The 25,017-nt window shown below is 33.4% G+C and overlaps 3 protein-coding genes across 3 annotated transcripts; 1 reads left to right on the plus strand and 2 right to left on the minus strand.

Annotated features, from left to right (window-relative positions):
* Nucleotides 1-312: 312 nt before the first annotated feature.
* LOC133285474 (protein PUTATIVE RECOMBINATION INITIATION DEFECT 1) lies at nucleotides 313-6,655 on the plus strand. Its single transcript, XM_061482707.1, has 9 exons — nucleotides 313-756; nucleotides 900-1,012; nucleotides 1,112-1,287; nucleotides 1,833-2,141; nucleotides 2,456-3,419; nucleotides 3,516-4,224; nucleotides 5,014-5,294; nucleotides 5,459-6,125; nucleotides 6,376-6,655. The coding sequence occupies exons 1-9, from the start codon at nucleotides 313-315 to the stop codon at nucleotides 6,610-6,612; spliced, it is 3,900 nt and encodes a 1,299-aa protein (XP_061338691.1). The 3' UTR covers nucleotides 6,613-6,655.
* Nucleotides 6,656-8,196: 1,541 nt separating this feature from the next.
* LOC133285475 (pentatricopeptide repeat-containing protein At4g14190, chloroplastic) lies at nucleotides 8,197-10,855 on the minus strand. The gene is made up of 2 exons (XM_061482708.1): nucleotides 10,478-10,855; nucleotides 8,197-10,305 (listed from the first exon to the last, which is right to left on the minus strand). Exons 1-2 carry the CDS (start codon nucleotides 10,853-10,855, stop codon nucleotides 9,142-9,144), a joined length of 1,542 nt encoding a protein of 513 aa, XP_061338692.1. The 3' UTR covers nucleotides 8,197-9,141.
* Nucleotides 10,856-12,305: 1,450 nt separating this feature from the next.
* LOC133285476 (uncharacterized) lies at nucleotides 12,306-15,583 on the minus strand. The gene is made up of 4 exons (XM_061482709.1): nucleotides 15,424-15,583; nucleotides 13,668-15,113; nucleotides 13,425-13,598; nucleotides 12,306-13,235 (listed from the first exon to the last, which is right to left on the minus strand). Exons 1-4 carry the CDS (start codon nucleotides 15,581-15,583, stop codon nucleotides 12,547-12,549), a joined length of 2,469 nt encoding a protein of 822 aa, XP_061338693.1. The 3' UTR covers nucleotides 12,306-12,546.
* Nucleotides 15,584-25,017: the final 9,434 nt, after the last annotated feature.

Raw genomic sequence — 25,017 nt, forward strand, 5'->3', positions numbered from 1 at the left:
CTTATTTTTCTTTTTTCTTTTTTGTAATGAAGAAGTCAACTTAGCCTTGGTAGCATTCTAACTCGATTTTAATATCAGCATCAGGGTTGAATTCTTTGAAACAAGCATCCACAACGGAGAACCCTTAATGCCCATTGGCTGAAAGAGCTCAACTTGGGCCCTATTATTCTTGCAGGCCGAGCCCAACAGAATGAGCCTAACTACCTATAAATATTGCAGTTGCAGCGTTTTGGCGCGAAAGTAGTTGGAGAAAAACAAAAGCTCCATTCATCTTCTTCTTCTATCTGTTTCGTGACTGAGTTTGAAAAGAGAATGTACTTTAGCAACGATTCACAGGATGTGGATCTTGACGAAGATGGCTATTCATCATGGTCGTGCTCTCAAGGCCATCGATCTTCACTGAACCTGCAAACGCCAGAAGGTGGCTCAATTTGCCTTGTGTGCTTCTCGAACCTCGTCTCAAACCCTCTCTCACCAACCATCCATGTCTCCTACGCTCTCTCTCAGCTCTCTCGATCTATCTCTCACCCTCCTTTCCTTCACTCTATCCTCACATTCAACCCTCACTTCCTCGTTTCACCTCTCGTCAACGCCCTCTCCTCTTTCGACGACGAACCTATCGCTGAACAGCTCATCAATCTCATCCTCGCTCTCTCTGCTTCCGCCGATCCTTCAGTTTGCCATGAATTCGTAGCTAGGGTTTCAGATCGCCTCTCTTCTGGTGCTTTGGGTTGGAGTTCCCGTCAATTGCACATGGTAATTTCCATTTCCATTTCCATTTCCGTACTCGCTTTCTCTGTGTCGATTTGCATTGAGGTTCTATGCGAGTAAGGCTTGCACAGAGTCGATGTACAAACAATGAAATTGTTACTGTTGTTCTGATGCTTGTGAATGTACAGCTGCACTGCCTAGGGGTTCTACTCAATTGTGAGAAGGATGATGATCTCCATGCACACATCAAAGATATGTATAGCCTCATTTTCATTCTAGTTACGGGCCTTCAATTGCCTAGGTAAAAATATTGTATTGGATGCTGTCAACTTTCTGTGCTGTTTGTTGTCTTTCAAATTTATTTCACACATGCTAAGTCTTCTCTACTTCCTTAGTGCAGTGAGGAGATTCGTGGGGAGGTCCTTTTTGTCCTTTACAAACTATCTGTTCTTCAGAGTACATTAGCAGAGGGAGATGGAAGGGATATGCTGATTCCCTTTTGTCCAAAGCTCTTGTACCTATTGGCAGACGTTCTCATGAAGACTCAAAATGATGATGTTCGCTTGAATTGTATTGGTCCGTTATCAATTTCTCGATATTTTTTGTTCGTTGCAAAGAAAGCTTGAAATTCCTTTTTTGGTGTCTCGTTTGTTTTAATTTTTGTGAAGCTTATTTTGGAAAGGTTGTAAGATGTGACATTAGGAGACTTGCTCCGAAAAAGATTTGCTGTATATGTCTCATGGGTACTCATAGATACAAAGATGATATAAAGCAATATATTTTTTACTATTAGGAAGCCTAGGTGAAGTTACATGCTGACAATATAAAGACACAGAAACACATGCATCACTTTGGATGACCATTTTATATCATGATTTATGAATATCAGTTGAAAGGTCGATTTCCTGCTACTATCTCTCTCTCTCCCCCTTTCTAGGCGTATGCATCCATAGCCTATATTGCTTAATGAACGAGTAATTAACCTTGATCACTCAAAGGTCGGTTAGATGTCAGTATGGCCATAGTTTACAAAATAGATTTGAAGAGTAGTAAGATGCCATAGTTTATCAACTTTCATTCTTGTCTTATTTTGACTAACAGTTTCCGTTATTGTTGATTAGCACTTTTGACTCTACTGGCCCGACGAAATTTGCTCAGGGAGGAATGTGCATATGATACTTGTAACATATCTTCCTCTGGAGGAGTAAATTCTAAAGAAATTGAAGATGGAACAAAGGGATCATCTCTGGTTAATGTGTTTGCTGAAGCCATCAAAGGCCCACTGCTTTCGTCAAACAGTCAAGTCCAAATCGGCACTCTAGATTTACTCTTTCATTATTTGTCTTCAGTTGGAACTTCAGGCAATCAGATTCGAGTCTTGTTGGAAGAAAACATTGCGGATTATTTGTTTGAAATATTAAGATTGTCAGGTGAGAACTTTGTACAGAAATTGCTAACGGCAGTCTTTTGCCCTGATGAAAGAGATTTTGATGTACCTATGCGGAATACTTTGCTTACTTTATTGCCTCTTATAATTTGCCGCAACATAAAATGAAAACATTTGCCCTAGTTTGGACTCATTGCTGATTGATTGAAATTAATAGTTGGTTATCTGGATAAGTTTTCTCTATTCTAATTTTGCTTGACTAATCTTTTTGCATTATAAGTTTGTGAATGCAAAACTTAAATATTGACCTTACTGTTTATACTTTGGTGGTTTACTAATTATTCTGTTAATGAACAGAGTATAAGGATCCAGAAGTCAAGATGTGCCTTCATGTACTAGATCTTTTATCAACTGCTGAAGAAGCCTTTAAACTAAGACTTGTTGTTGGGTTTTCAACTCTGATTCCAGTACTAAGTTACGTGGCCGAAGTTCCTTTTCACCCAGTCCAATGCGAGACACTGAAGCTCATTCATGAATGCATTTCTGAGTGCCCTGGAGCTGTATCAACATCTCAACTGGAGGAACTAGTTCTAGTTTTGACAAGAATGCTTAGAAAGCATTCTGATGGGGAGATGGGTATGATTCCTGAGACGTTTATAATGGCCTGCTCAGCCTTTGTGGCTCTTATAAGATCTCCATCTTGTAATGGAGCTTTAGATCTGTCAAAATCAATCGAGGAAGCAATGAAACATGCCATTTTAGCTTGTCTCTATGTCTCTGAAAGGGATATCAACAAAATTTTGCAATGCTTGTACCTACTTAAAGAGGCATATGCATACAGTCATGATGGAGACTCCACTAACTCTAGTAAACTGGAGCTTAGAAGCTGCATTCTAGATATATGCCAAACACATTTACTGCCTTGGGTTGTAACGTGCATCAATGAAATGGAAGAGGAAATTGTCCTGGGTTTGCTGGAAATTTTTCATTCGATACTGCTTCTGCACTCTAGTGTTGATACCATAGAATTTGCGGAGACCCTGATTTCATCCTGTTGGTTCAGTTTTTCATATGGATGTCTGGGTTTGTTTACAGGACATAGGATGAAACAAAGAATATATTTGTTACTCAGTTCACTCATGGATTCTCTACTGGGCAATGATTCTGGACATCCAATTAGAGATGCTGCTTTACACCTGCCTTCTGATCCTGTCGATTTACTCTTTCTGCTAGGGCAAAGGAGTACTAATAGTTTAGATTTGCTTTCTTGTCAATCTGCTGTTTTACTGATTATGTACACCAGTTCACTATATGATGAAAGGTAGTTGAACTGCCAAATCCTTTTTATTCCTACTCCCCTGATTGACAATTCATAAACATCTATTATCCCTAACAGTTTTCTGACTTTCATTGCCAGACTTGCAGATGAGAAGTTGGTTTTAGCTTCTCTTGAACAATATATTCTTCTTAATAACAGTGATTTTCACAATCAGACCACTGATAATTTGACAGTGACGCGACTGGTGAATCTTTACAGTTTGTTAAGGGGTCTTGGCAATATGAGCTACCAAATTCACTACAGTCGAGAAGCTGAGGAGATTATATTCCAGCTCATAAACAATGATGAATGGTATTTACTTTCTGCAAGAATTCACACGGTATCTTTGAAGTGGTTGTTTAAACAAGAGAATATAATCAAATCATTGTGTCATCAGATTTTGAAATTCTGCAGAAGCTATAACTTAGAAGGGGCTGACAAAATTATCGGAAACAATAATCAAACTATAAATGTACAGACACTTGCAGAATTAGTGTCCACTGAAGATAATTATGGAGCTAGACTTTTCGTATGCTTATTGACACAGCTTTTTGAGGAAGAAGGCCAGGAACATGACATAATTTCTGTTCTGAATCTGATGGCAACCATAGTTCATGTCTGTCCAGCTGCTTCTGACCAATTATCTTTGTATGGAATAGGGTCAGCACTTAGGGCTTGGTGTTATTTGAGTAATACCTTCTCGACAACAACTTTCATGTCCATCTTGAATTTGGTATTTAACACTTTGAGTTCAGTGCATCCTGAAACGCTATCTGCTGATCAGAGTTGGGTTGCAGTAACGATGAAGGTGTGAGTAGCTGAACTTCTAATTATGCGCATTGCATCCAATTTTTAAAAACTAAAATGTTAATTTAGTATATAAAGTTGTTGGAGATAATATAAATTTATTCACTATCATGGTTAGAAACTCCCATTTGTGGAACTTATTTTCCTCTGAGTGGCTGCCTTCAAGCCTCTCAATTTTTAATTGGCTAGAATACTATTTTGGTCCTTCCAATTTACTCTAGCTTTCGAGTTAATCCCTGGATTTTCTAATTTACTCCTTAGCATATTTATCAGCCTCTATGTAATCTGTGACCCCTCCATGAGTTTTAATCCAAAATGATGATATACCACATTATCGAGTTATGTTAATTTAGTCGTAATTTTGCCCAATTTTTAAATTAGAAATCCTGAATGTGAAAATCCTGAAGGATGTTAGTTAGCATCTAGATTTTAGGCAAAGCAGAGCCGTAGTCTATATGGCAAAGCATAACTGATGTGTGGAATCCAATGCTCATGTTTGGAAATGCGTGAACAGTACGACATTATAAATAGATAACAGGCCGCAAACAACGATTTGAGGATGGATTACCTGAATGATATCGAAATATTAAAACTAAACTGACAAAATTTAAAAGTTAGGAACCAAGCAGAAGTAGATTATAGCAAAGTTACAATTACAGATGAGGTGGAATTCAAATATTGTGCTGTGATACTACAATAATTCTGTAACTTACCAACTCCCTCTTAACTTGTTAGAAACCACAATGACTTGGTCAATGATTGTTCTAACAGCACGTTAACGCTTCTGCAGATGATGGAGTACTCTATTCCACCCCAAAAGGCTGATACCTTAAGTTATGAAAGTCTCTTCGTTATTGGCATTCTTTCCTTAATTTTGCATCTTTCCACCAAAAAAGCACTTGAAGAGGCTTCAAAGCCCATTCTTTTTAATACTTGTATTATCACTGTGGTCAACACTGTAGTCTGTGCAGCTTCTTCGAAAGGACCCGCTTTGGTTGATCATGACGAGGGAACAAGCACTGGAGAAGCTTTAATACTTGTTCTTTTGCTACATTTCTTTGCTGTTAAAAGGTAAGCCGGTTCACATCAGGATTAATAAAAGGATAAATTACACTTTATCCTCTATGTGCAAATTAAATATAGGATACTAACTCCAAAATATTAAATTTTACTCTCCTCACGCTTTACCTAAATAAAAAAATATCTAAGTTGTCAAGCTAAATTTCCTGTTCTAGTTTGCATGCTATCCTTCCAGGGTTTGTGGATTGGCAAAACTTCCTTGTTTCAACGAGTCCAGCAGAGCCGTTAGCCTTCATTGGCATCCGTTGCCATGACTTGTGCAAACTTCTGCATTTTGGTTCTCCTTTGATAAAGGTTACTGCTTCATATAGCCTGTTAGAGTTGTTTAACAGAATATCAGAACAAATAAACAGTAAACACGAAGAGTTGAAATGTACTGTTGGATACTTAATGTCGATAAGGAGTGTACTGGAAGGACTGGTTTTTTATAATGACCTGAGAGTGGCTACAAATTGTGCCCTCTGCCTGTCAATGCTGCTGGGATGGGAAGAGCTGGCTAAGGAAACAAAAGTATTAGGAAAGAGCAGCTGGTGTAGATTGATTACAGAGGAGATGACTGTATCTTTGGCTGCTCCTGCTTTAGCATCACAATCATGCATCAACAGTCAAAGGCCTGCAGTACATATAGCTATTGCGTTGCTGAAACTGCATAAAATCCCTCAGTGGATGAGATCCGTGTTTAATAATTCATGCATATCTGGCATACTGGAGAACCTTGCTGCTAGTAATTTGAGCTCGGAGATATTGGTTTTATTTCGAGAACTACTGAAATCTGACTTTTTAAGTAGTGAGCAAATTGCAACTATAAATCAAATACTGCAGGTAACTCATTCCTTTTGTCTTCTTTTAGATTTCCTTATTTGCATTAAGTTCTATCCAGGTTTGCACTAGAACACTTTTTTATTTATATTCGAAGTACATACAAAAACTGTTCTACGTGTACCTAATCGACAGGGTTTATTGATACTGATAAACGGTGATTCAGCAAAAGAAAAACATGCGAACATGTTGGTATGCGAACACGTTTAAATAATAGATTACATGGTTATGCCATTTCTGATGATATTTACAGGAATGCAGAAAGCGTATTTACACTAACAATGCTCAAGAAGGTTTGCCAAATGAACCGATAAAGAAGGTCCTCACCACACCATGTGATCTGGGAGACGTTTGTCGGTATCTTATAGATTTAATTTCTTCAGAGACATATTTAGATATGGTTTCCTGGGGATTTCATATGGGCAGTAACAGACTCTTAGAAGAAATAGAGCTGTTTTTCAGTACCTTGACAGTAGATGATGATAGTTGAAGATAGCTTCAGTGTTTATCTAATCCATTGGACTCTTGGATCTGACCACTGACAACAATGGTAAGCACTTCTTGAATTTGTTGACAAACTAACAAAATGATTCTGTGTACGTAGATTGAGTCTAGATAAAACAGCTAAATGTATCGTTTCTGCTAAGCAAAAGCTTGTGTCCATATATATATATATATAAACGGGTGATAACATATAAACTCACGTTTCCTTGTAATGTTAAATCATTTTTTTTTTTCCTGAACAAATTCATATGACAAGTTATTTATTCTGTAATAATTTTTTCTATAAGCATATGTCATTCACATTGTACTAATACGCACGTTAAACAATTTAAGTTGAGAAAGTAGAACCATGAAAACAGGATAATTGTTTTGAACTTCACAATTAAAATAGAGTACGTAAGTATGTTAAACTTCAAAATTAAGTGTGTTAAACTATCATTATTATTTTTGATTTCTTGTGAATTTCAAACCAAAAGGTTGTCTACCAAATAAAAAAGGTAGCTTAAACGCGATGGAAATTGCATTACAAAAGTAAGAACTGTTTCCGCCTAATGGCAAGCTGGTGATTAGCATAGCCAATGAAAATCATTGAAATATTGAAATACTAAAATGAGATTTCAATAGATAAAGTAATTTTAATAGATAATAAGGATAACAGAAAATACAGTAGCTTTTACTGACAAATGAAGAAACGAGTAAGAACGAGACATTATACACGAGGCAGGTAAGTTGGCATGCCAAAGGGACTAGTGAGAAATTTGCATAATGAGTGAAACTATAGAGTGATCACCCATCGTTAAAAAGTCTGAATGCATAAGCCTTCAACCACTCGAAAGAATTAAGGCCTACAAGCATCCAATTATACTGATATCAATTTATTGGAACAATAGTGGACTAAACTTCCCCAGTCATGGCATGCAGAAAAAGATCAAAGTTCTTTAGCAGATAAGGCTCTAAATTCAAAACATGAAAAAAAATCAAACAGAAGGTAAAAACTAGGAGAAACATTTGCTGAGAAATCCAGTTGAGTCAACGGTCATATAATCTAAGACATAGCCTCTACTTCCTAAAAATAAGATAGAGGAGTAAACCATCCTTTGTTCTCCAAATTATGTTTGACTAGTTAGCTATAACAATTTTAAAAGTGGCATATCCATTTAAGTAATATTTAAAAACAAGATAAACGAGCAATTTCTTCCTTTATTACCCCTTTTATTTAGACTAGTCATATCTAATAGGAGCGGTATTTATAAATTGCATAGCCCAGGGTAGGCATGATTCCAAACAGAATATAAAAGTACTAATCACAAATCACAAAGAAAGACTAAATCGTCCAACAGGATAGGACTATATTGCAGGTTCCAACAGATCATCATCACTATTTTTGTATTTACATTTACATTTCAAATAATGGAGGCTTTAGCAGCTCAAAGTTTTCTAACAGATCAGCAGTGACGAATAAATGAAGGAAAATGCTTAAAGAGTCGCTAGAAGCCTTGGTATGTCATATTTAGACATACTAGATTAAAAAAGAACTTACAGAACCTTAGAAATTTTAGGAGACCGGAAAACAAATCAATATAATTAGGATTTTTAGTATGTACAGACCATCTAAACAAACTAGTTCAAGAGTATAGCAGCAACATAGAAATATACCAAGATGTGCTTTATGGATCTCAGTACAACAAACTTTACTAGTTTAGCACATAATTCAGTGGAACACATGGCAGAGTAATATCTAGTGTACTGTAAATATCAAATAAATAACTAATAAATGCAAAATTACAGTTTTATTCCTATATTAACAACTCTAAATTACATACAAAAACCATGAAATGCAACACTGAGCTAAACTTGAAACTTTGCCCATGTCAAGATGCCCATGTTATAACTCAAGTCATGAGAACCCGTTGCTGCTTCTTTTGGCACCCTAAGCATTTTTGACATATCATTCTCAAGATTGTAGGACATTATATAGGGCCTTAGATAAGGGCTCCCTTTGGCAAAGTAAGGGAAGCCATCTGAAATGAAGTGGAGGGCTCCATTGTGATGCACATGCATGATGAATTTCATGTTCCTACCAGTACCACTGAAGAATCTTTCTTTTGCTTTCCACGCATCTTCCTTGGGACGGTAAACCATGCATACAGAATACGGGGACCAATCAATTGGGTCTTCAAAAAGAAATACTACGAAGTCATATGAGCTATGGTTGCATTCTAACACGGTTTTAATATTAGCATCAGGGTTTTCTTGAAGTTGTTCTGGGTGGGGAATAGCTCAACTAAGTTCTTACTTGTAGTACGTCAAAGAATCAATCTATTATTGGAAGCTAGGACTCTGGCTGACTTTGACAATAATTTCACAGCCAAAGGGAGCCCTTGTTTTAGGCCCTATATAATAATGTTCCACAATCTTTGTGATATCTTTCTTCCCTTACTTGGAATTGGAAAGTAAGATATCACAAATTTTTTACACTGTTTTTCTTGCTTTCTGAAAAGCAAAGGTGGGTTAATTATTTTGGCTTCACACAGTCAATACTATCATTATGTTTTGACAATAAAGCAATGAGGTCATAGTAAGTCCATGTTTTCCTTTCTCTATCCTCAGGGTGAAGCGAAGAGTACACTTCTTCACAGCTTTTAAGAAAATGACCTTTACCAAATGCCGTAAGGACCAGAGAATCAGTTCTCATTTCTACTACTCTGTAAAGATGGCCCATTCTTCTCCATGATTCTAAAGCACCATTACCATCAAAACCAATTCTATTTGCATCAAATAGAATTCCAATACTAATTATATCAGGCTTCACCCGATAGATTGGCAATAGAGAGAGCAAAATTCTCAAATGCTTGAAATCTTTCATCTTAACATAAGCCAACATGATAATATTTGCAACAGTAACATTCCAATGAACCTTGGCCTCTGTCATTTCCCGAACAATTGTATCCATACCTTTTCGACTCAAAAGACATGCATAAGAAAGGAGACGGAGACACCATACAAGGTCAGTCTCACCAAATGCTGTACGTAATTCTAGTCCCAGGTCCTCTAATTTAGAAAACATGTAGTTCTTGATATAAACTTCAGCCACTTTTCTAATCAAATCATCATCTAGATATGTTTTTGAGTTCAAAAGTTTTCTGTAAATTTTTTCCATCTTTTCAACCATCCCAAATGTGGTATAAGCCTCTAGCATTGCAACAAAAGTAGAAGATTGCAAATGCATTCCTTTTGAAAGCATTCTTTGATAAAGCTTTTCCACTCTCTGGAGTAGCCCGCCACGTGAATACTCTTGGATTAGTATATTATAAGTAATGTGATCAAGAGAACATCCATCCAACTCCATCTTTTTCACACACTTACCCATCTTATCATACATTTGAAATTTCCCATAAGCTCGAATTAAACCATCATAGGTTTCAGTGTCCGGTTCTAAACCAAATTCTCTCATCTCATCAACAAAATGTAAAGCATCGCTGAATTTACCTTCTATGGAGAAACCGTGAATTATTGGATTGTAAGTGTCCAAAGAAGGCTCGAGACCTTGAACTTTCATCTCTTGCAATGCAGATACCGCAACTTCCATCATTCCCACTTCACATAACAAGCTTATGATCTTGTTATAGTTGAACTCATTAATCCTCGATTTCTCAATGTTCTTCCACATATCAAACACCTATTCACAAACTCCAGGGAATCAATTACTGCAAGGTGCTAAAAAGATTATATAAAAACAGTACAATAATACAGAACCAAAAGTAACCATAAATAAATTCCAATTAAGACCCATTTATGCAAAGCATTCAAATTGGTTAAAAGAATGAAACTTTGGCTAAAAGGGTCCCAACCTGAACGATTTCAGTGAACCTCGAAGCCTTTTTAAGGAACCTGACAACGGCCCAGAAATGGTCTTTGGACCAATCTCCATCTTCGGTGAGAATGCGGAGAGGGCATGAATCTTCCTTCTGAAGCTTCGCAAGTAAGATTCTGAGGCTGTGATGGACATGGTAAGTCTCAACCAGTAGGGTTGTATGCTTCGAATCTGAAACTGTATCAGTGAATGATGGGAGTGGGTGGAAAGAGGCAAACCCAATTTGAGTGTTGAGGGTTCGGAATTTCGCAAAGGGTTTCCGGAAGACGCTGTTGCTGCTGCTCTTACTCCCTCTCAATACCAACTGCAAGTGACTGTGACTGTGACTGTGACTGTGAGTAAGTATATTCTCCATTTTCTTCTTCGATTTCGAGCAACTCCTTATCCTATTTATTGATGGACCTTCGATCTTTTCTTTTTTATTTTTCTTTTCCCACAAAATTTAAACCCTCTCTTTCACATATTTATTTGTACAATTTAGTTTGTTTGCTTTAATTTTTGTTTTCTTTGATCAATGTGAACCTTTGAAAAAACAAAAAACTTCAAAAAAATTCCTGTAACGTTTTTAATAATCATTTACTCCCTCTTCAAAATTTTGAATCATTTATCCTTGATTTAAATTTTTTTTTTATCATTTATCTCTCCTAAATGAGAGGTTAAGTGATAAAAAAACTTTAAGTCGGAGGATAAGTAATAAAAAAAATCTAAATAAAAACGTAAATGATTCAAAAAAATTGTGAGGGGTAATGAAAATTAAGAAAACTCATAGGTTTTTTTTTTTTTTTTTGAAGTTTTTCCAAATTTTTTTTATCTCATATGGATGGAAAAATTCTCCCTACCAATAATTTCATTAAATTAGCAAAATTGATGAATTAAGAAAGTAAATTAACAATTAAAAAAATTAGCGAGAGACTAGTATTTTTTTTTTTTGAGTTTAGTATTTGTCATTTTAAATGACATAATTTTATGTCATTTTAAGAGAGAGATAGACACGAAAAATGAAAATCATGGGAGAGAAAGTAAGTGATTTTTTTAATTTAAATTTTAAATAAAAAAATATTTTTTTGTGTCTATCTCTCTTTTAAAATCACATAATTTTATTTTTTTTAAATAAATGACATAATTTTATGTCATTTAAAATGACAAACACTTTTTTCTTCTTTTATTTTTATTTTTGCATTATTCATTATTGGGCAAGTTATTCTTACATAATGTAAGAATAAGAAATTGTATAAAGATTCAAAATATAACTTACACAAAATTAAAATGATACTCACCATTATTCTTATATATAACCCCCATTCAAATATGTAAATTTTTTTTCAATTTATTAAATATTAACATTCCTATAATAATGATAGGCTATAAAAAATTATATTTATTTGTGATAATCTTTTCTCCACTTGCTCTGTTGCTCATTGAATATCTGACACTAAGAGAGTGTGGCTCTTCCAATGATTACTTTCTTCATCTTCAAAACTCGAATTCAATTTCTTTTTTATTTTTTTATTTCTCAAGGTTGATTGAAACTTTGACTAGTAATAAAGTTGAATCCTGTGATTAAGGGAAACCGGCTCTTTAGCACTGGTTCCAATTACTTTTTTTCTTGATATGTAACAAACTAATTAGTATTAAATGTATATTTCAACTTCCCAAGTAGCCTTCCACCAGAGTCTCCTTTCTTCCCAGCAGTAGATATAATCTTTGAAGACAACATTTTCTGAACATACATCCACAGAAAGTTTAAGGCAGAGTTTATAGCCATGTTACCTTTGAACAATATTCAAGAACAAAGACCAGGCTATGATTGGGACCGAGGCCATAATAATTGAAATGTTAAACGATATGCAGTAAGATATCACACGTAAAATAATAACTGAAGATCCTCAAAGTATGTATACAACTAGACTCTTGAGAGGCTAGGATTAGAAAGACCAAGAGAAGACAAATGATCAAAATATGTACCTAAAATCTATGGCAGCATGTCAACAACCATAATCAGAGTGGAGAGCAACGAGAAGTTATCACCACATATCCATCAATCTTCTACCTTCTCTGAGTATCCACAGATGAGCAGCATACAAATTGTATCCAGTATGGTCTGCTCTTGGCTTTCTTCTTTTCTCTCTTGATGTCAGCAGGGTATCTTGCTGGGGAGTTCCATTCTTTTCCACCCTCTTCTTTCACAGTTTGAGCAGCAGGTGATTCAGGACCCGGAATGGAGTTAACAGTTCTCAATCCAGAATCATTATCTTCCGGTGCTTTACCATTTTTCTGATTCACTGAATTCTCTTCCAATTTTGTAGACTTTGGCTTGTTGCTATGGGAAGCTTCAGCCAATGCACTCTTTAGAGATGTGTGCTGCTTATTGTTGCTCCAGTTTGTTACCTTGGCTATTATTTCTTCATTCCTTTTTCTCCCTTGAGACTCATTAGTAACTTGAGTTAGAATGGGAAACCAACCAACCTGTGAAGTGGTAGAACTGGTATGTTGTTGGTTAAGTCCATTCCCAACTTCAGATGCAGTAGTATTTTGACCAACCACATGTCCAGGTTCAACCAATGTCATGAAAGATGGCGGTTCAAACATTTCTGGCTTTTCAAATTGCTGTCTCTCAGATGCAGCCTTTGGGTCCTTCAAGTTGGATTTCCCTGCATCTGTTGTTGCCAGCAAATCAGTTGATGGTAAACCTTCCGCATCAATATTAGCTTGTACATCAGATTGCATGGAGACCGCTGTTTGATAGAACATAAAAAGGTAAATCAAATGAATGTTATTTTAGCTTTTATACATTATACAAATAATGCAGAGGCAATAGATATTAGCTGACTTCATTATCTAGTCTAGCATATTGTAAAAGCCCAAACAGATAACTTATCTATAGTAGAGGGTGCATTCTACTATAAAACAATGAATCTATATACCTGAAACTGAAACTGAGCCCCAGTTTCCTTCCAAACTGTCACACCTGCTACTAGAGTCAACTGGTGTGTAAATTTCAGATGAAGCTAGTTTAAACTCGTTAGTACCACTTTGATCTTGAACAGGCACATCAGTAATTCCAGACGCTTCCCTGTCAGGCTCTTCATCTTGAGTATCTTCAACAACAGAAACGCATTCAGCAGAAGGCTTAATATTTAAAGAAGAAAGTGATGAACAGTTCCTACCAAGTTCTTCTGCAGCCTTCACTAATAGTTCTGCATCTTGTACTTGATGTGAATCAGAACAAGTACCAACAAATCTATTACATTCTTCATTTACTCTGTCATTGCTATTGATTTCATCATCTTTGATGTCTTCCTGAGCACTGCTAGCATATTTAGGCAATGAAGTATCTTTTACAGTGGGCCTTTCCGGAGATTGAGCATCAGTTTTATCACATTTTTCAATTTTATCCATTTCAACAGCATCATCACTCTTATATAAACCACTTGATGGCTTGACTTCCAAATGCAGGTTACTACTGGTTTGAAGAGTTTTCATGCTGATTCCAATATCATTTTCAATACTAGATCCTCTGCACTTGCCATCTACAGCTACATCATTTATTTCTTCAGAAAAGGGAACCATATAGCTCTCATTTATCTCGGTTTTCATAGCATTAATAGACGCTCCAATTTCATCTAATCTTTTATCACTTTCAACCATGAACTTGACGGAAGAAATTTCAATGCTCTCTTCAGCATGCATTTTTTCAGCCACAACCTCACAGTTGGCCTGCTCCTTCATGCTACCATGCAAAACCTGCACATCTGGAGAGAGGAGCTCTCTTTTTTCACTCAATTGGCTTTGGTTGATAAGAAAATTATTTTCTTCAGAAACAGAATCCTTTAAGTCATCTCGCTTTTGTTTCGATGCTTCGGATGAACGTAGGCTCAAAGAATTTTGTGATGACACTCCTTCATGATCTTTAAAATCTTCATACTCATTCTGAGGATGTGCTACATCAGGTCCAACATTACATGAAGAAAGTGTAAACATATCAACATTTCCTTCTCTCCATTCCTGTAACTTCTTGACATCACTAGTAGGAAACTGTCTCATATGTGCAGACTCTCCCTGAACGCCATTTGTGGAAGTGTCTGTGCTTGCAGTAGAATTTACTTCAAGAGGAAGATCATCTTGGGGAATCTCAGAAAGGAACTCAGCATTGTTCATTTCCTTCAGATTAAAAGCTCCACCAGCCACTTGACAATCTGAGTTAACCTCATCTCTAACTGCTATTTTAGGCCCTCCCTCGCATGTTTCAACTACAGTGTTATGGGAAGAGACCACAATCTCAACCATGTCTCTATCTGATTTAATCTCATCCTTTCCTTTCAAATTAGTCTCTTTTGCAACAGATGTCAAACTGCAATCCTTCACATTTTCTCCAGCATAGATCTTATTATCTAGCAACACATCAGATGTGGCTTCAGCTTTTCTGGGATTTGAGTCACTTGACAAAGCAAAGCAATCATCACTATGTGCAAAAGTCGATTCTTCAGTCCTTAAATTTGTAATGGAACTTGATAGTGGACCATCTTCAACCCTTTCACTTCGCAAAATATTAGGATCATGCATTTGACCATCATCTCTTGACTTGACAATTAACTGTTGACTCACATCTGCAGCTGTGAATCGTACTATCAGAACAGGATAGAGAAACTGAGAATAAACAAATCTTAGACTAAGAAATATAAAACATGAACACACAAAAAGAAAAATGGGTATTCAATTTAAAATAAAAATTCTAGGTATAAAATTCAATTTTTCAATTCCCCATATATTAGATACCTGTTTCACAATTATAAATGAAGTTCTTAAGTATACTAGTAGAAGTGGTTCAGTGTTTAAAAAAAAAATAAAACACTTATCCATTGTTGTAAAATAAACTGCTGATACATCAATTAAGTGCTTTATTTCATCAAATTTGCAACTTACCATTAAAATCATTGCCCTTAGAAGACCCTGAAAATTCTGGATATTTTATGTCGACCATTTCCACATTAGTAGCTGAATCCAAACTATCCATTAGAGGTTCCTTAATTCCTGGACTTATACAACCATCTGAAAAGTTTGGACCTGACACAACCAAACCCATAGAACATCATCAGATTGGCAAACCTATGTTGTTGTAATGCACTAACTCCAACACCCATAAAGACAAAAAGGAAATTAAAGAGAAAATATTTTTACAGTCAGAACTAATAATGTGAAATATATAGCATAATACAATCTTAAAAAGAAGAAGACAATCTTGCCTTGTGTTTTGCGATCCTCATCAGAAAGGTGTTCATCATCTGAAGCATCGGAACAGGTTTGGCTCTCTGAAACTAAAAGTTTGTAACCTTCAATGGTTCCACAAATCTTCTTGTGAGCACGCCTATGTTTGGCACTAGGGTGTGGATTCGGGAAAGGCCATCCACATTTGCGGCATTTACATACATGAACTCCATGACTCTCGTGTCCTGTAAAATCAAGAAAGCACCATAAAAACCTTCTCCTCGAAAAACTTAAAAGAAAATAATAATAATAATAATAATAATAATAACAAACCCCAGAAAGACAAGGACTTTTCCAGAAGAAAACCAAGAAAGTCATTAAATGAACAGAACCCAGAAAGAGAAACAATAACAAACTTCAATAAAATGAAATATAAAGAGAAAAGGAAGATAAAACCAATGACCCTTTTAAAAGAAACAGCACCTTGAGTTTGAGTTCTTCTTTGATCTTGGTTATCCATCCCCAAGAATATGGCAGTGAATGACGGAAAGAATACCCAACAACTAAACTGAAAACACGAGGCTAGAAAAAACAAAAATCTTATGGAAATGGAATATAAAATGGATAGAGAAGAAAAAGAACAAAGACTTGTTGGGAGAGGCAAGAATGAAGAGACACCAAAAGTTGTAAAGTAGTGAAAGTGGAACGAAACAGCGTGCAAGAAAACAAGGGGCCACACCCATGAAGACTTTGAAACACGCCGTTGTTGTCATTGCTCAATGCTCATTGCTCATTGCTCATTGCTCATTGCTCATTGCACTGCACATTCTCATCATACGTCAAACCCACATTGCAGTCCACTAAAGACTTTTCTTTTTCACATTTCCTTTTCATTATTTACGGGAAGGTTATACTCAGTCTTTTTTTTTTTTTTTAATTTGTTACTATTAAATCGTAATCGTTGATTTCTGTCAGTTTAACGGTTATAATTCATTGGAAATTAATAATTAATTAATAAGTATGACCAATAAATTATAATCATTAGATTGACAAAAATCAACGATCACGATTTAATAGTAAAAAAAATAGGTAATAACTATAAAAAAAAATATACGTTTGCCAATCCTTTTGTTAAGCTTCTCTTATGTTTGTGAGGGTACCGTCTTATACGCTTTTTTTATACGTCTAATTAACAAGCTCAATTTTTGTTTTATTTTATGTATCAACCCATATGGCCATATATATATATTGTTAGGTGTGGGTAGTTGTTGTTCCCAATAGTTGTTAATTATTAATTTTCCACATTTATTGAGTTGTTAATAACAGAAAACGACTATACCTCAAAATTGCTGCTAAGTTGGCAAATGGCATGCCACCTACAACAAATGAATTCTAAGGGTGTACGAGATGTAATTCTTTCGTGATTTAAACGTTACAATTTCATCATTAGCTTCAAAGTACTTCTAGTGAAAATTGAATTTATGTCTTCATCAACTCCAAGACCCACGTATACCTTGAATTACAATCCACTTAGCTATACCTTGGGTTAAGAATAGTGTTATTCAAAAATCGGTCCGCGATTGATCCGATGAACTGGTCAAGAACCCGCGGTTCAAACGGGGTATTAACCGGTGACCCAGTGGACCGATTTTATAGCTCAGACCGATTTTCGGAAAGAAATTTTCAATTTTGAATCTGCTGGGATTCGAACTCGAGTCTCGTGAGAATGTCCAACAACAACTTACCACTGGGTTGCGTTTGTTTATTTGTTAATATGCACCATTTAATATATATATATATATATTATCATTTAATAGAATTATTTCAAAATAGCATTTAGGGGGAATCGAACCCTTGTTATGAAGATATAAATTATAGTCTTTACCACTAAACTGCATTTAGTTCTTAATTCACTTACACCATTTAAAATATTTATTATATAATTGAGTATAAAAAATAAATTTTTAAATATATATATATATATATATATATATATATATCCGGTTCTACTGACCCGGTACCCCGACTGGATCGATCACCTGTCCGGATTTAATAACATTGGTTAAGAAGCTCATTTTTAGTGCTTCAACTACCATATATAATGTATTGACATTGGTAATAAATACACCGTTGTTAGTATATGTATATGTGTCTTTTTTCTCTCCTCTAATGACACTGAATCGATAATATAATATGCGTATATCTTTTATTTTTTAGCCTAGTGTTTTAAACCACTTGAACGTGTATTCTATTTGATAAAAACTTGCTATGGTTACACATCAGTTAGCTGCATAATTGTTCTTGTACGTAATTGGAAAAAGGAAATGGCAATAGGTGACGGTCACAACTTAAAAATGATGTGGTGAATCAAGATGGGGCCACAGGACCCTAGAAAAGTTGCTTGCTGTGGCCCTTGTGGATAGAATCATCTTTGATTGCGTGACCAATATAGTATATTTGAAATTGTTTTAGTTCAAGTTGTTAGTACCATTTACTACTACTTAGTTTAGTGAGTGCATTGGAGTAAGCGTGGGGCTGGAAGATATGTAACATCTATTATCGGAGTGCATCAAATGGTGGTATCTTTTAGTAAGAGAGTTAATTAAGGAAAATGTTTCGATTTGATTCCTATGTGTGATCTTTGAGAGAAGTCTCGTAATCGGTTCAAAAAGTCAAAATTTAAAGGATACAAGGAAAAACTAACTTGTCTTAAAGAGATAATTAAGTTAGATTTAACTTCAAAAAAAAAAATCTATTATCGAAGTGCTTGGATCCAAATGCTGCGCAATCACCAAAGTGGATTTTTCTTTATGTAAATTCAATACCTTCCCATATATGAATTTTAGGTTTTTCTCTTTCCCTATAAGCATTAAATAGGTGAGATTTTATCAAAATTTGTAAACATTTATGAAAAAATAAATAGACACAACACAATTCATATAATATTTGGAGCATGTTATATTTATGAACTTTTTTGTTTACAAACTCTTACAAACTACACTAAGTACGATCGGTCATAGTTTAATCATGCAGTGTACGATCAGTCGTACTTAGTATAATTTGCAAAAAAAATTTGTAAATGTATCCTATTCCTAAAATGAATGTGTTTACACTTGTTTTACTCCAAAATTAAGTTTGGCAGCAGAATTTTATTGGCGTTTGAGTATTTTATACTTAATTTAACATTAATATCAATTTGTTATAATATTTCTTTAAATAAAAATTTAAACATAAATTATTTTATTTTAAACTCACTTCTAATTAAAATTAATTTTGTTAAATCATGTAAAATTGGATTTCTAAATACTCCTTCAAACGCGTATTATAATCCAAGTCAATACTTGTATCCGTTGAATTGCATTCGAGGATCATTGCAGCTAATGACGTTCGAGAACGATATTTGGAAGATAGAATTTGAGCTTCGATAGTCAAGAACTTAGTGATTGAATTTAAATATGAAAAAAATATTTCTCATTTAAAAAAAAAATTATATTATTTTAAGAAAAAAATCACCGTGTTTTAGTGCATATTTATTGGTCTTTAATATTTTCTTTTCTCCACATCTCTACTCCTAATTTTGTAGAGGAGAAAAAATGTAAAAGACCAACAAATATATATCAAAATATGATTGTTTTACATAAAATGATACAAAATTATATTCTTTAAAATAAAATAAAAACATTTTTCTCTTTATATATATTAAGACGGAAAAAAACAAATATGCTTGCCAGACTATGAGGTACAAAAACGACACACGCACAAGATGGGGCAAGTTATTCTTGCCTGGAAAATTTCACAATAAATTTTTAATTAATAGTTCGCTAGCATCTAATATATAATAAATTTGAGCCATTAAATATAAATAAGATCAACGATCAAGATTTAGAGTATAACTTATATTGATAGAAAATGATCCTAACTCTGTATATTATACACTATTGAATTTAGGAATGACAATTTAGGTTAACAAATCGTGTTTGAATCGATACAAATACAATACGAATAATTATGAGTAATATTTTTCTTATGTTGCATAAAAAATGTATTATCTCCTACTTAAACAATAAATATGAAAGAGAAAAAAGTGGGAGGTGAGAAAAAAATTCTTGTAGGATCTATTTGAAAAATATGAATGTAGAAGATAATACTTCTCTTATGTAACATAAAAAAAGTATTTCCCAATAATTATTCGTGTCAAAATTATGAACACTAACACGACTCTTTACTATATAAGTCGACAAGATACAATACAAATAACTCTACAATTTTACTTTTCGCGTGAAGATTACTAAAATAACCTTAAATTAATAAATAAAGGAAGAGATAAATGAGAATAAATATATAACTATATAATTATATTTAATTTGAACGGATCGACACGAACATATGCTGTACTTGGATAAAAAAGTGTCTTCCCAGATTGAATTAGATTGCTTACATGACCCAATTTTTCACTCCCACAAGAAGACAAATTATCCACATGGTATAATATAGGAAAAAATTACTCTTATCTTATATGTGATAATTTTCTCTGCTACACATTCTGTGCACCTTTTTTTTTTTTTTTCAAATAGTGGAGTCCACAAATTTGTCTCTATGACATGAGATAACTTATCTCCTTTAACATGAGATTAATAAAACCCTATAATATGTCATCCTTCTCTCCAAATAACCTCCTTGCACTACAAAATGATTCCCCTTAAATTTTGGTTCACGCACTCATTTACATGCATAATTGTTTGGTTTTACTTTATACATTCCAAGAACCTTACACAACTAATTATATTAATCAATATAGATAATTTATCTACATTGAGCTTAAACCGATATCGTTTTGAGGCGAAAATCAATGTATTTTTGTAATTATAATTTATTTTAAGGTTATAATAGTCTTTTTTATTATAATTTTTTAACTCAAAACGATGTCGTTTTGGGAATGAATATAGATAACTTATCTACATTCACTTTACATACAACCCTGAGGCAGAGACTCTCCCTTGGCAATTTTTTTAGTGTATTCTCGTATACCCTTTTCCCTAAAGTTTTGAGCACTCTACAAATAAATACATCATCATCCTTCCTACCTCGTATACATCGAAGAAATCATCATACTGCACCTTAAATTGAACACTATATTCTTCTCATACCAATCGCTCTACCTAACTCGCATATTAACACATTAATCTTTAGTATGGAGTTGATATACTGCACCTTAAATTGAACACTATATTCTTCTCATACCAATCGCTCTACCTCAACTCGCATATTAACACATTAATCTTTAGTATGGAGTTGATATACTGCACCTTAAATTGAACACTATATTCTTCTCGTACCAATCGCTCTACCTCAACTCGCATATTAACACATTAATCTTTAGTATGGAGTTGATATATATATATATATATATATATATATATATATATATATATATATATATATATATATATATATATATGGTAAAATCATTTCTGCAGCTGCTTTACATACAGCAACGACATGTGTATAGTTGTGATTCTCCACATTTAATGCTTGTATCTTTTGTATGGTTATAATTTTCCTGCATTTAATGCTTTCATATATATATGGAAAATATTTGATTTGATTGCTGCACGTATAGTAGCTGCAGAAATGGAAACTCATATATATATATATATATATATATATATATATATATATATATATATATATATAGAGGTAGGATCTTTTGACACCTCATCTGAGAGCCGTTCGATAAAAAAAAATCAAAGGTGTCACATGCTTGCAAATCAGAGTCGTTGATCTTTTTTGATCAAACGGCTCTCAGATGAGGTGTCAAAATTGAAATTTGACACCGGTGTCAAAGAATCCTACCTCATATATATATATATATATATATATATATATATATGGATTTTATAAGAGTTATGTTGTAGGAAAAGTGATTGTGTAATGTTATAGAGATTTGTTTTGCGTGCCGTAATTTTCTTTATTTATTTTTTCTTCAAAAAATGTGGGCCCCACAAAATGTTGTGTGTGTAGGAAAGTTTGTTGTGTCATGTTAAATGACAAATGCAAACCCCTATATATATATATATGGGTTTTATAATTCTCATGTTGAAGGAGAATTGAAATCTCATGTTGTAGAGATAAAAAGCATGTGAGACCCATGTGTTAGAAAAAATTATATGTAAGACCCATGTCAGCACGGAAATCGAAGGGTGTGTAGAAAAATTGTAATTCTCATGTTAAATGAGAATTATAAAACCCTATATTATATATAGGGAAAAATGTTTGTCATTTTAAATGACAGAAAGTTATGTCATTTTAAGAGAGATACAGACACAGAAAATTTAAATTTTAAATTAAAAAATACCATCCACTTTCTCTCTCCCATGATTTCCGTTTTTCTGTGTCTATCTTTCTCTTAAAATTACATAACTTATGTCATTTAAAATGACAAACACCAAACTCATATATATATATATATATATATATATATATATATATATATATATAGGGTTTTATAATTCTCATTCAACATGAGAATTCAAATTTTCCTACACACCCTTCGATTTCCGTGCTGACATGGATCCCACATATAATTTTTTCTAACACATGGGTCCCACATATTTTTTATCTCTACAACATGAGAATTGAATTCTCATTCAACGTGAGAAAATTCAACGTGAGAAAATCAAACCCCATATATATATATATATATATATATATATATATATATATATATATATATGGGAATGTGAGGAACAAAATTGAAATCATAATGAATCATGTGAGGAACTGTATGTATTGGTTAAGTGAAACCTAGACCCTGAATTTTTTCGTCATTTGAGGGGGCCAGTTCAAAAAATTATAGTTTAAGAAAAATAAAATAAGTAAGGAAAGACTTGATTAAGTAAGATGTTCGCGCAGTGAATTTATTGATTTTGATGAAAAATGTCAATTAATTTTATTTATTTAATTTTTTATAATATTATTTGATTGTTTAATCTAAAATATGTCTAAATCTAAAAATTATATATGTATTATCTTTAAGTCAAGTTTAAACCATGCTTAAAATTAGTCCAATATAACGGTTATAATTTATTAAAAATTATAGAATCGTTCTTATTAATTAATTATTAATTGTCAATAAATTATAATTGTTAGATTGGTTATAAGGGTGGTAAACTTTTGTAGTGGTAAGTATATCATGCCCCTATAATCAAATGCCACATAATGTTTTCAAAATTATTAAATTTATTTAAAAATTTGAAATAGGTTATAAGAGTTTTTTGACTTAAATTAAATTTTTTAGGTTCAAGTAATTTAGAGCTGCTGGAGTCATAATTTTATTTCATTGGGATGAAGTACTATTAAGTAATATGATAACATTTATATAAATTTCAAAAATATTATTCTAAATCTTTTCTGAGCTGATTAGCTTTTGGTTAATATGATAATATTTTTGTGTAATTTTCACGGAACATTTGATTGGGCGTGTGATTATATTTTCCAAGATTTTAAACATTTATTATTGATAAATACGTGATAAGTCATCTAAATAACATATTACATCAGATATTTTATCATCTCAAAAGACTATATTCAGTAGTTCTTAACAAAATTTTGAAAAGGAAGGTAAAGATTCACTTCTTGTATACACACAGTTCAAGCCCATGAACTTGGTTTGTATCTCAATCCTCTGACCCTCACACTGGGCTCGGACTTGAAATTGGGCTTGTTATGCTTTAACAAACACGGTAAGGATCTTCTTAAACCACTATTGACCCGTAAGGGTATGTTTGGTGTGACGTATAAGACATGATAGTAGAAGCTTATACTATACATTATGACATTTTCAGTTGTTTGGTGTGACCATCGTATAGTATAAGCCTATACAGTAGGATCCCTTAATATATCAAAATGATGTATAACTTAATCCGGCCTAAGGGGAAAGGATAAGGCCTGATAAGAGATTGGTGTATTAACATCGTTGACTAGTGTAATTCTCAAAAATTAATATATTATTTTAATATTAATATATTAAAATAAAAATTAATTTTTCAAAATATTAATTTTTAAAATATTGAATATTTTTATTTTTAAAAAACTTATTTTATGTTTTGGACACACTGATCAATAAATTTTTATAAAAATTAATATCATATGACATTTTTTGAAGAATTATATAAATTCTTTATTAAAGGATATTTTTATTACAAATTTATTTTTATCCTATATAGTATTATACAGTGCATTATCAAATACTAGATGATATTATCTTATACAATATATTATTTTATACAATACTGTACCAAACGCTGGATAGTATTAAAATTCAATCAGATCTTATACAATCAGGCCTTATACTATCAGGCTTTATCCTATACTATGCATCAAACATGCCCTAAATGCTTTAGATAAGGTTGGCTGCTTCACACTTAAACTCTTGTTACAGTTGCGGAGTCATATCTGAGTTAGTAGTGACCGAACTCTTTTTGGGATTGGGAGAGAGTCAGAGCTCTAAAATTATCTCGCATTATTTTTTATTTCTTTGTGCTTGTTATTTTGATTTCCATTTTATTGTAATTATCTTGATTTCTCCGTGATTGTCTCATTGTAATTATCTTTTGCTCAATATATGAAAAAGATGAAGTTATTTAGGCCAATGATCTCTGTTTTTGTTCTTATTTTCGTATGGGTAGAGGTTAAAATTTAACAATTATACAAAATAGATAAAAAGATACCAGAGGTTAAAAATTTTGGGAACGAGTTTTTGACCCGGGTTAATATTTTTTTGTTGGCTCCGCCTCTCACTTGCTACCAAGTGCCTGTTTGGTGTGATATATAAGACCTGATAGTATAAGTTTATATATTTTTCAAGAATGATAAATTTTAATAAAAAAAGAGATAAAAAAATAAACATGAGTTCTCCCAAAAAAAAAAGCTCAGTTATCAATAAACCGAGGTATTTTTATATGGATTCGTAAAATTATAATTATTGAAAACTGTGTTTGGTTCAAGTTTTTGGAGAGGATTACCGGTAATCCTTCTTTGGTAAATGTAATTACCACGTTTGGTAGAAGGAATAAATTATGATTCCCGCATATCCAAGGATTACCGGTAATTTGATTTATAAAGAAAAGTCACTATTCAGATTACCAAAAATAATATGGTAATTCGGAATACCAATCAGAATACCAAGTAAAGGGAAAACACAACAATAAATTTTGAGACAAAAATACCCCAATACACATAAAAATCTAGACCCAATCTATCAATTACAAAAGTAAAAATAGTTTGGGGTTATTTTTATAAAATAACCTCATA

The sequence above is a fragment of the Gastrolobium bilobum genome, unplaced genomic scaffold, assembly GCF_033153095.1.
Source record: "Gastrolobium bilobum isolate Gb01-03AN ecotype WA unplaced genomic scaffold, APGP_CSIRO_Gbil_v1 utg32472, whole genome shotgun sequence".
Classification (NCBI taxonomy): Eukaryota; Viridiplantae; Streptophyta; class Magnoliopsida; order Fabales; family Fabaceae; genus Gastrolobium; species Gastrolobium bilobum.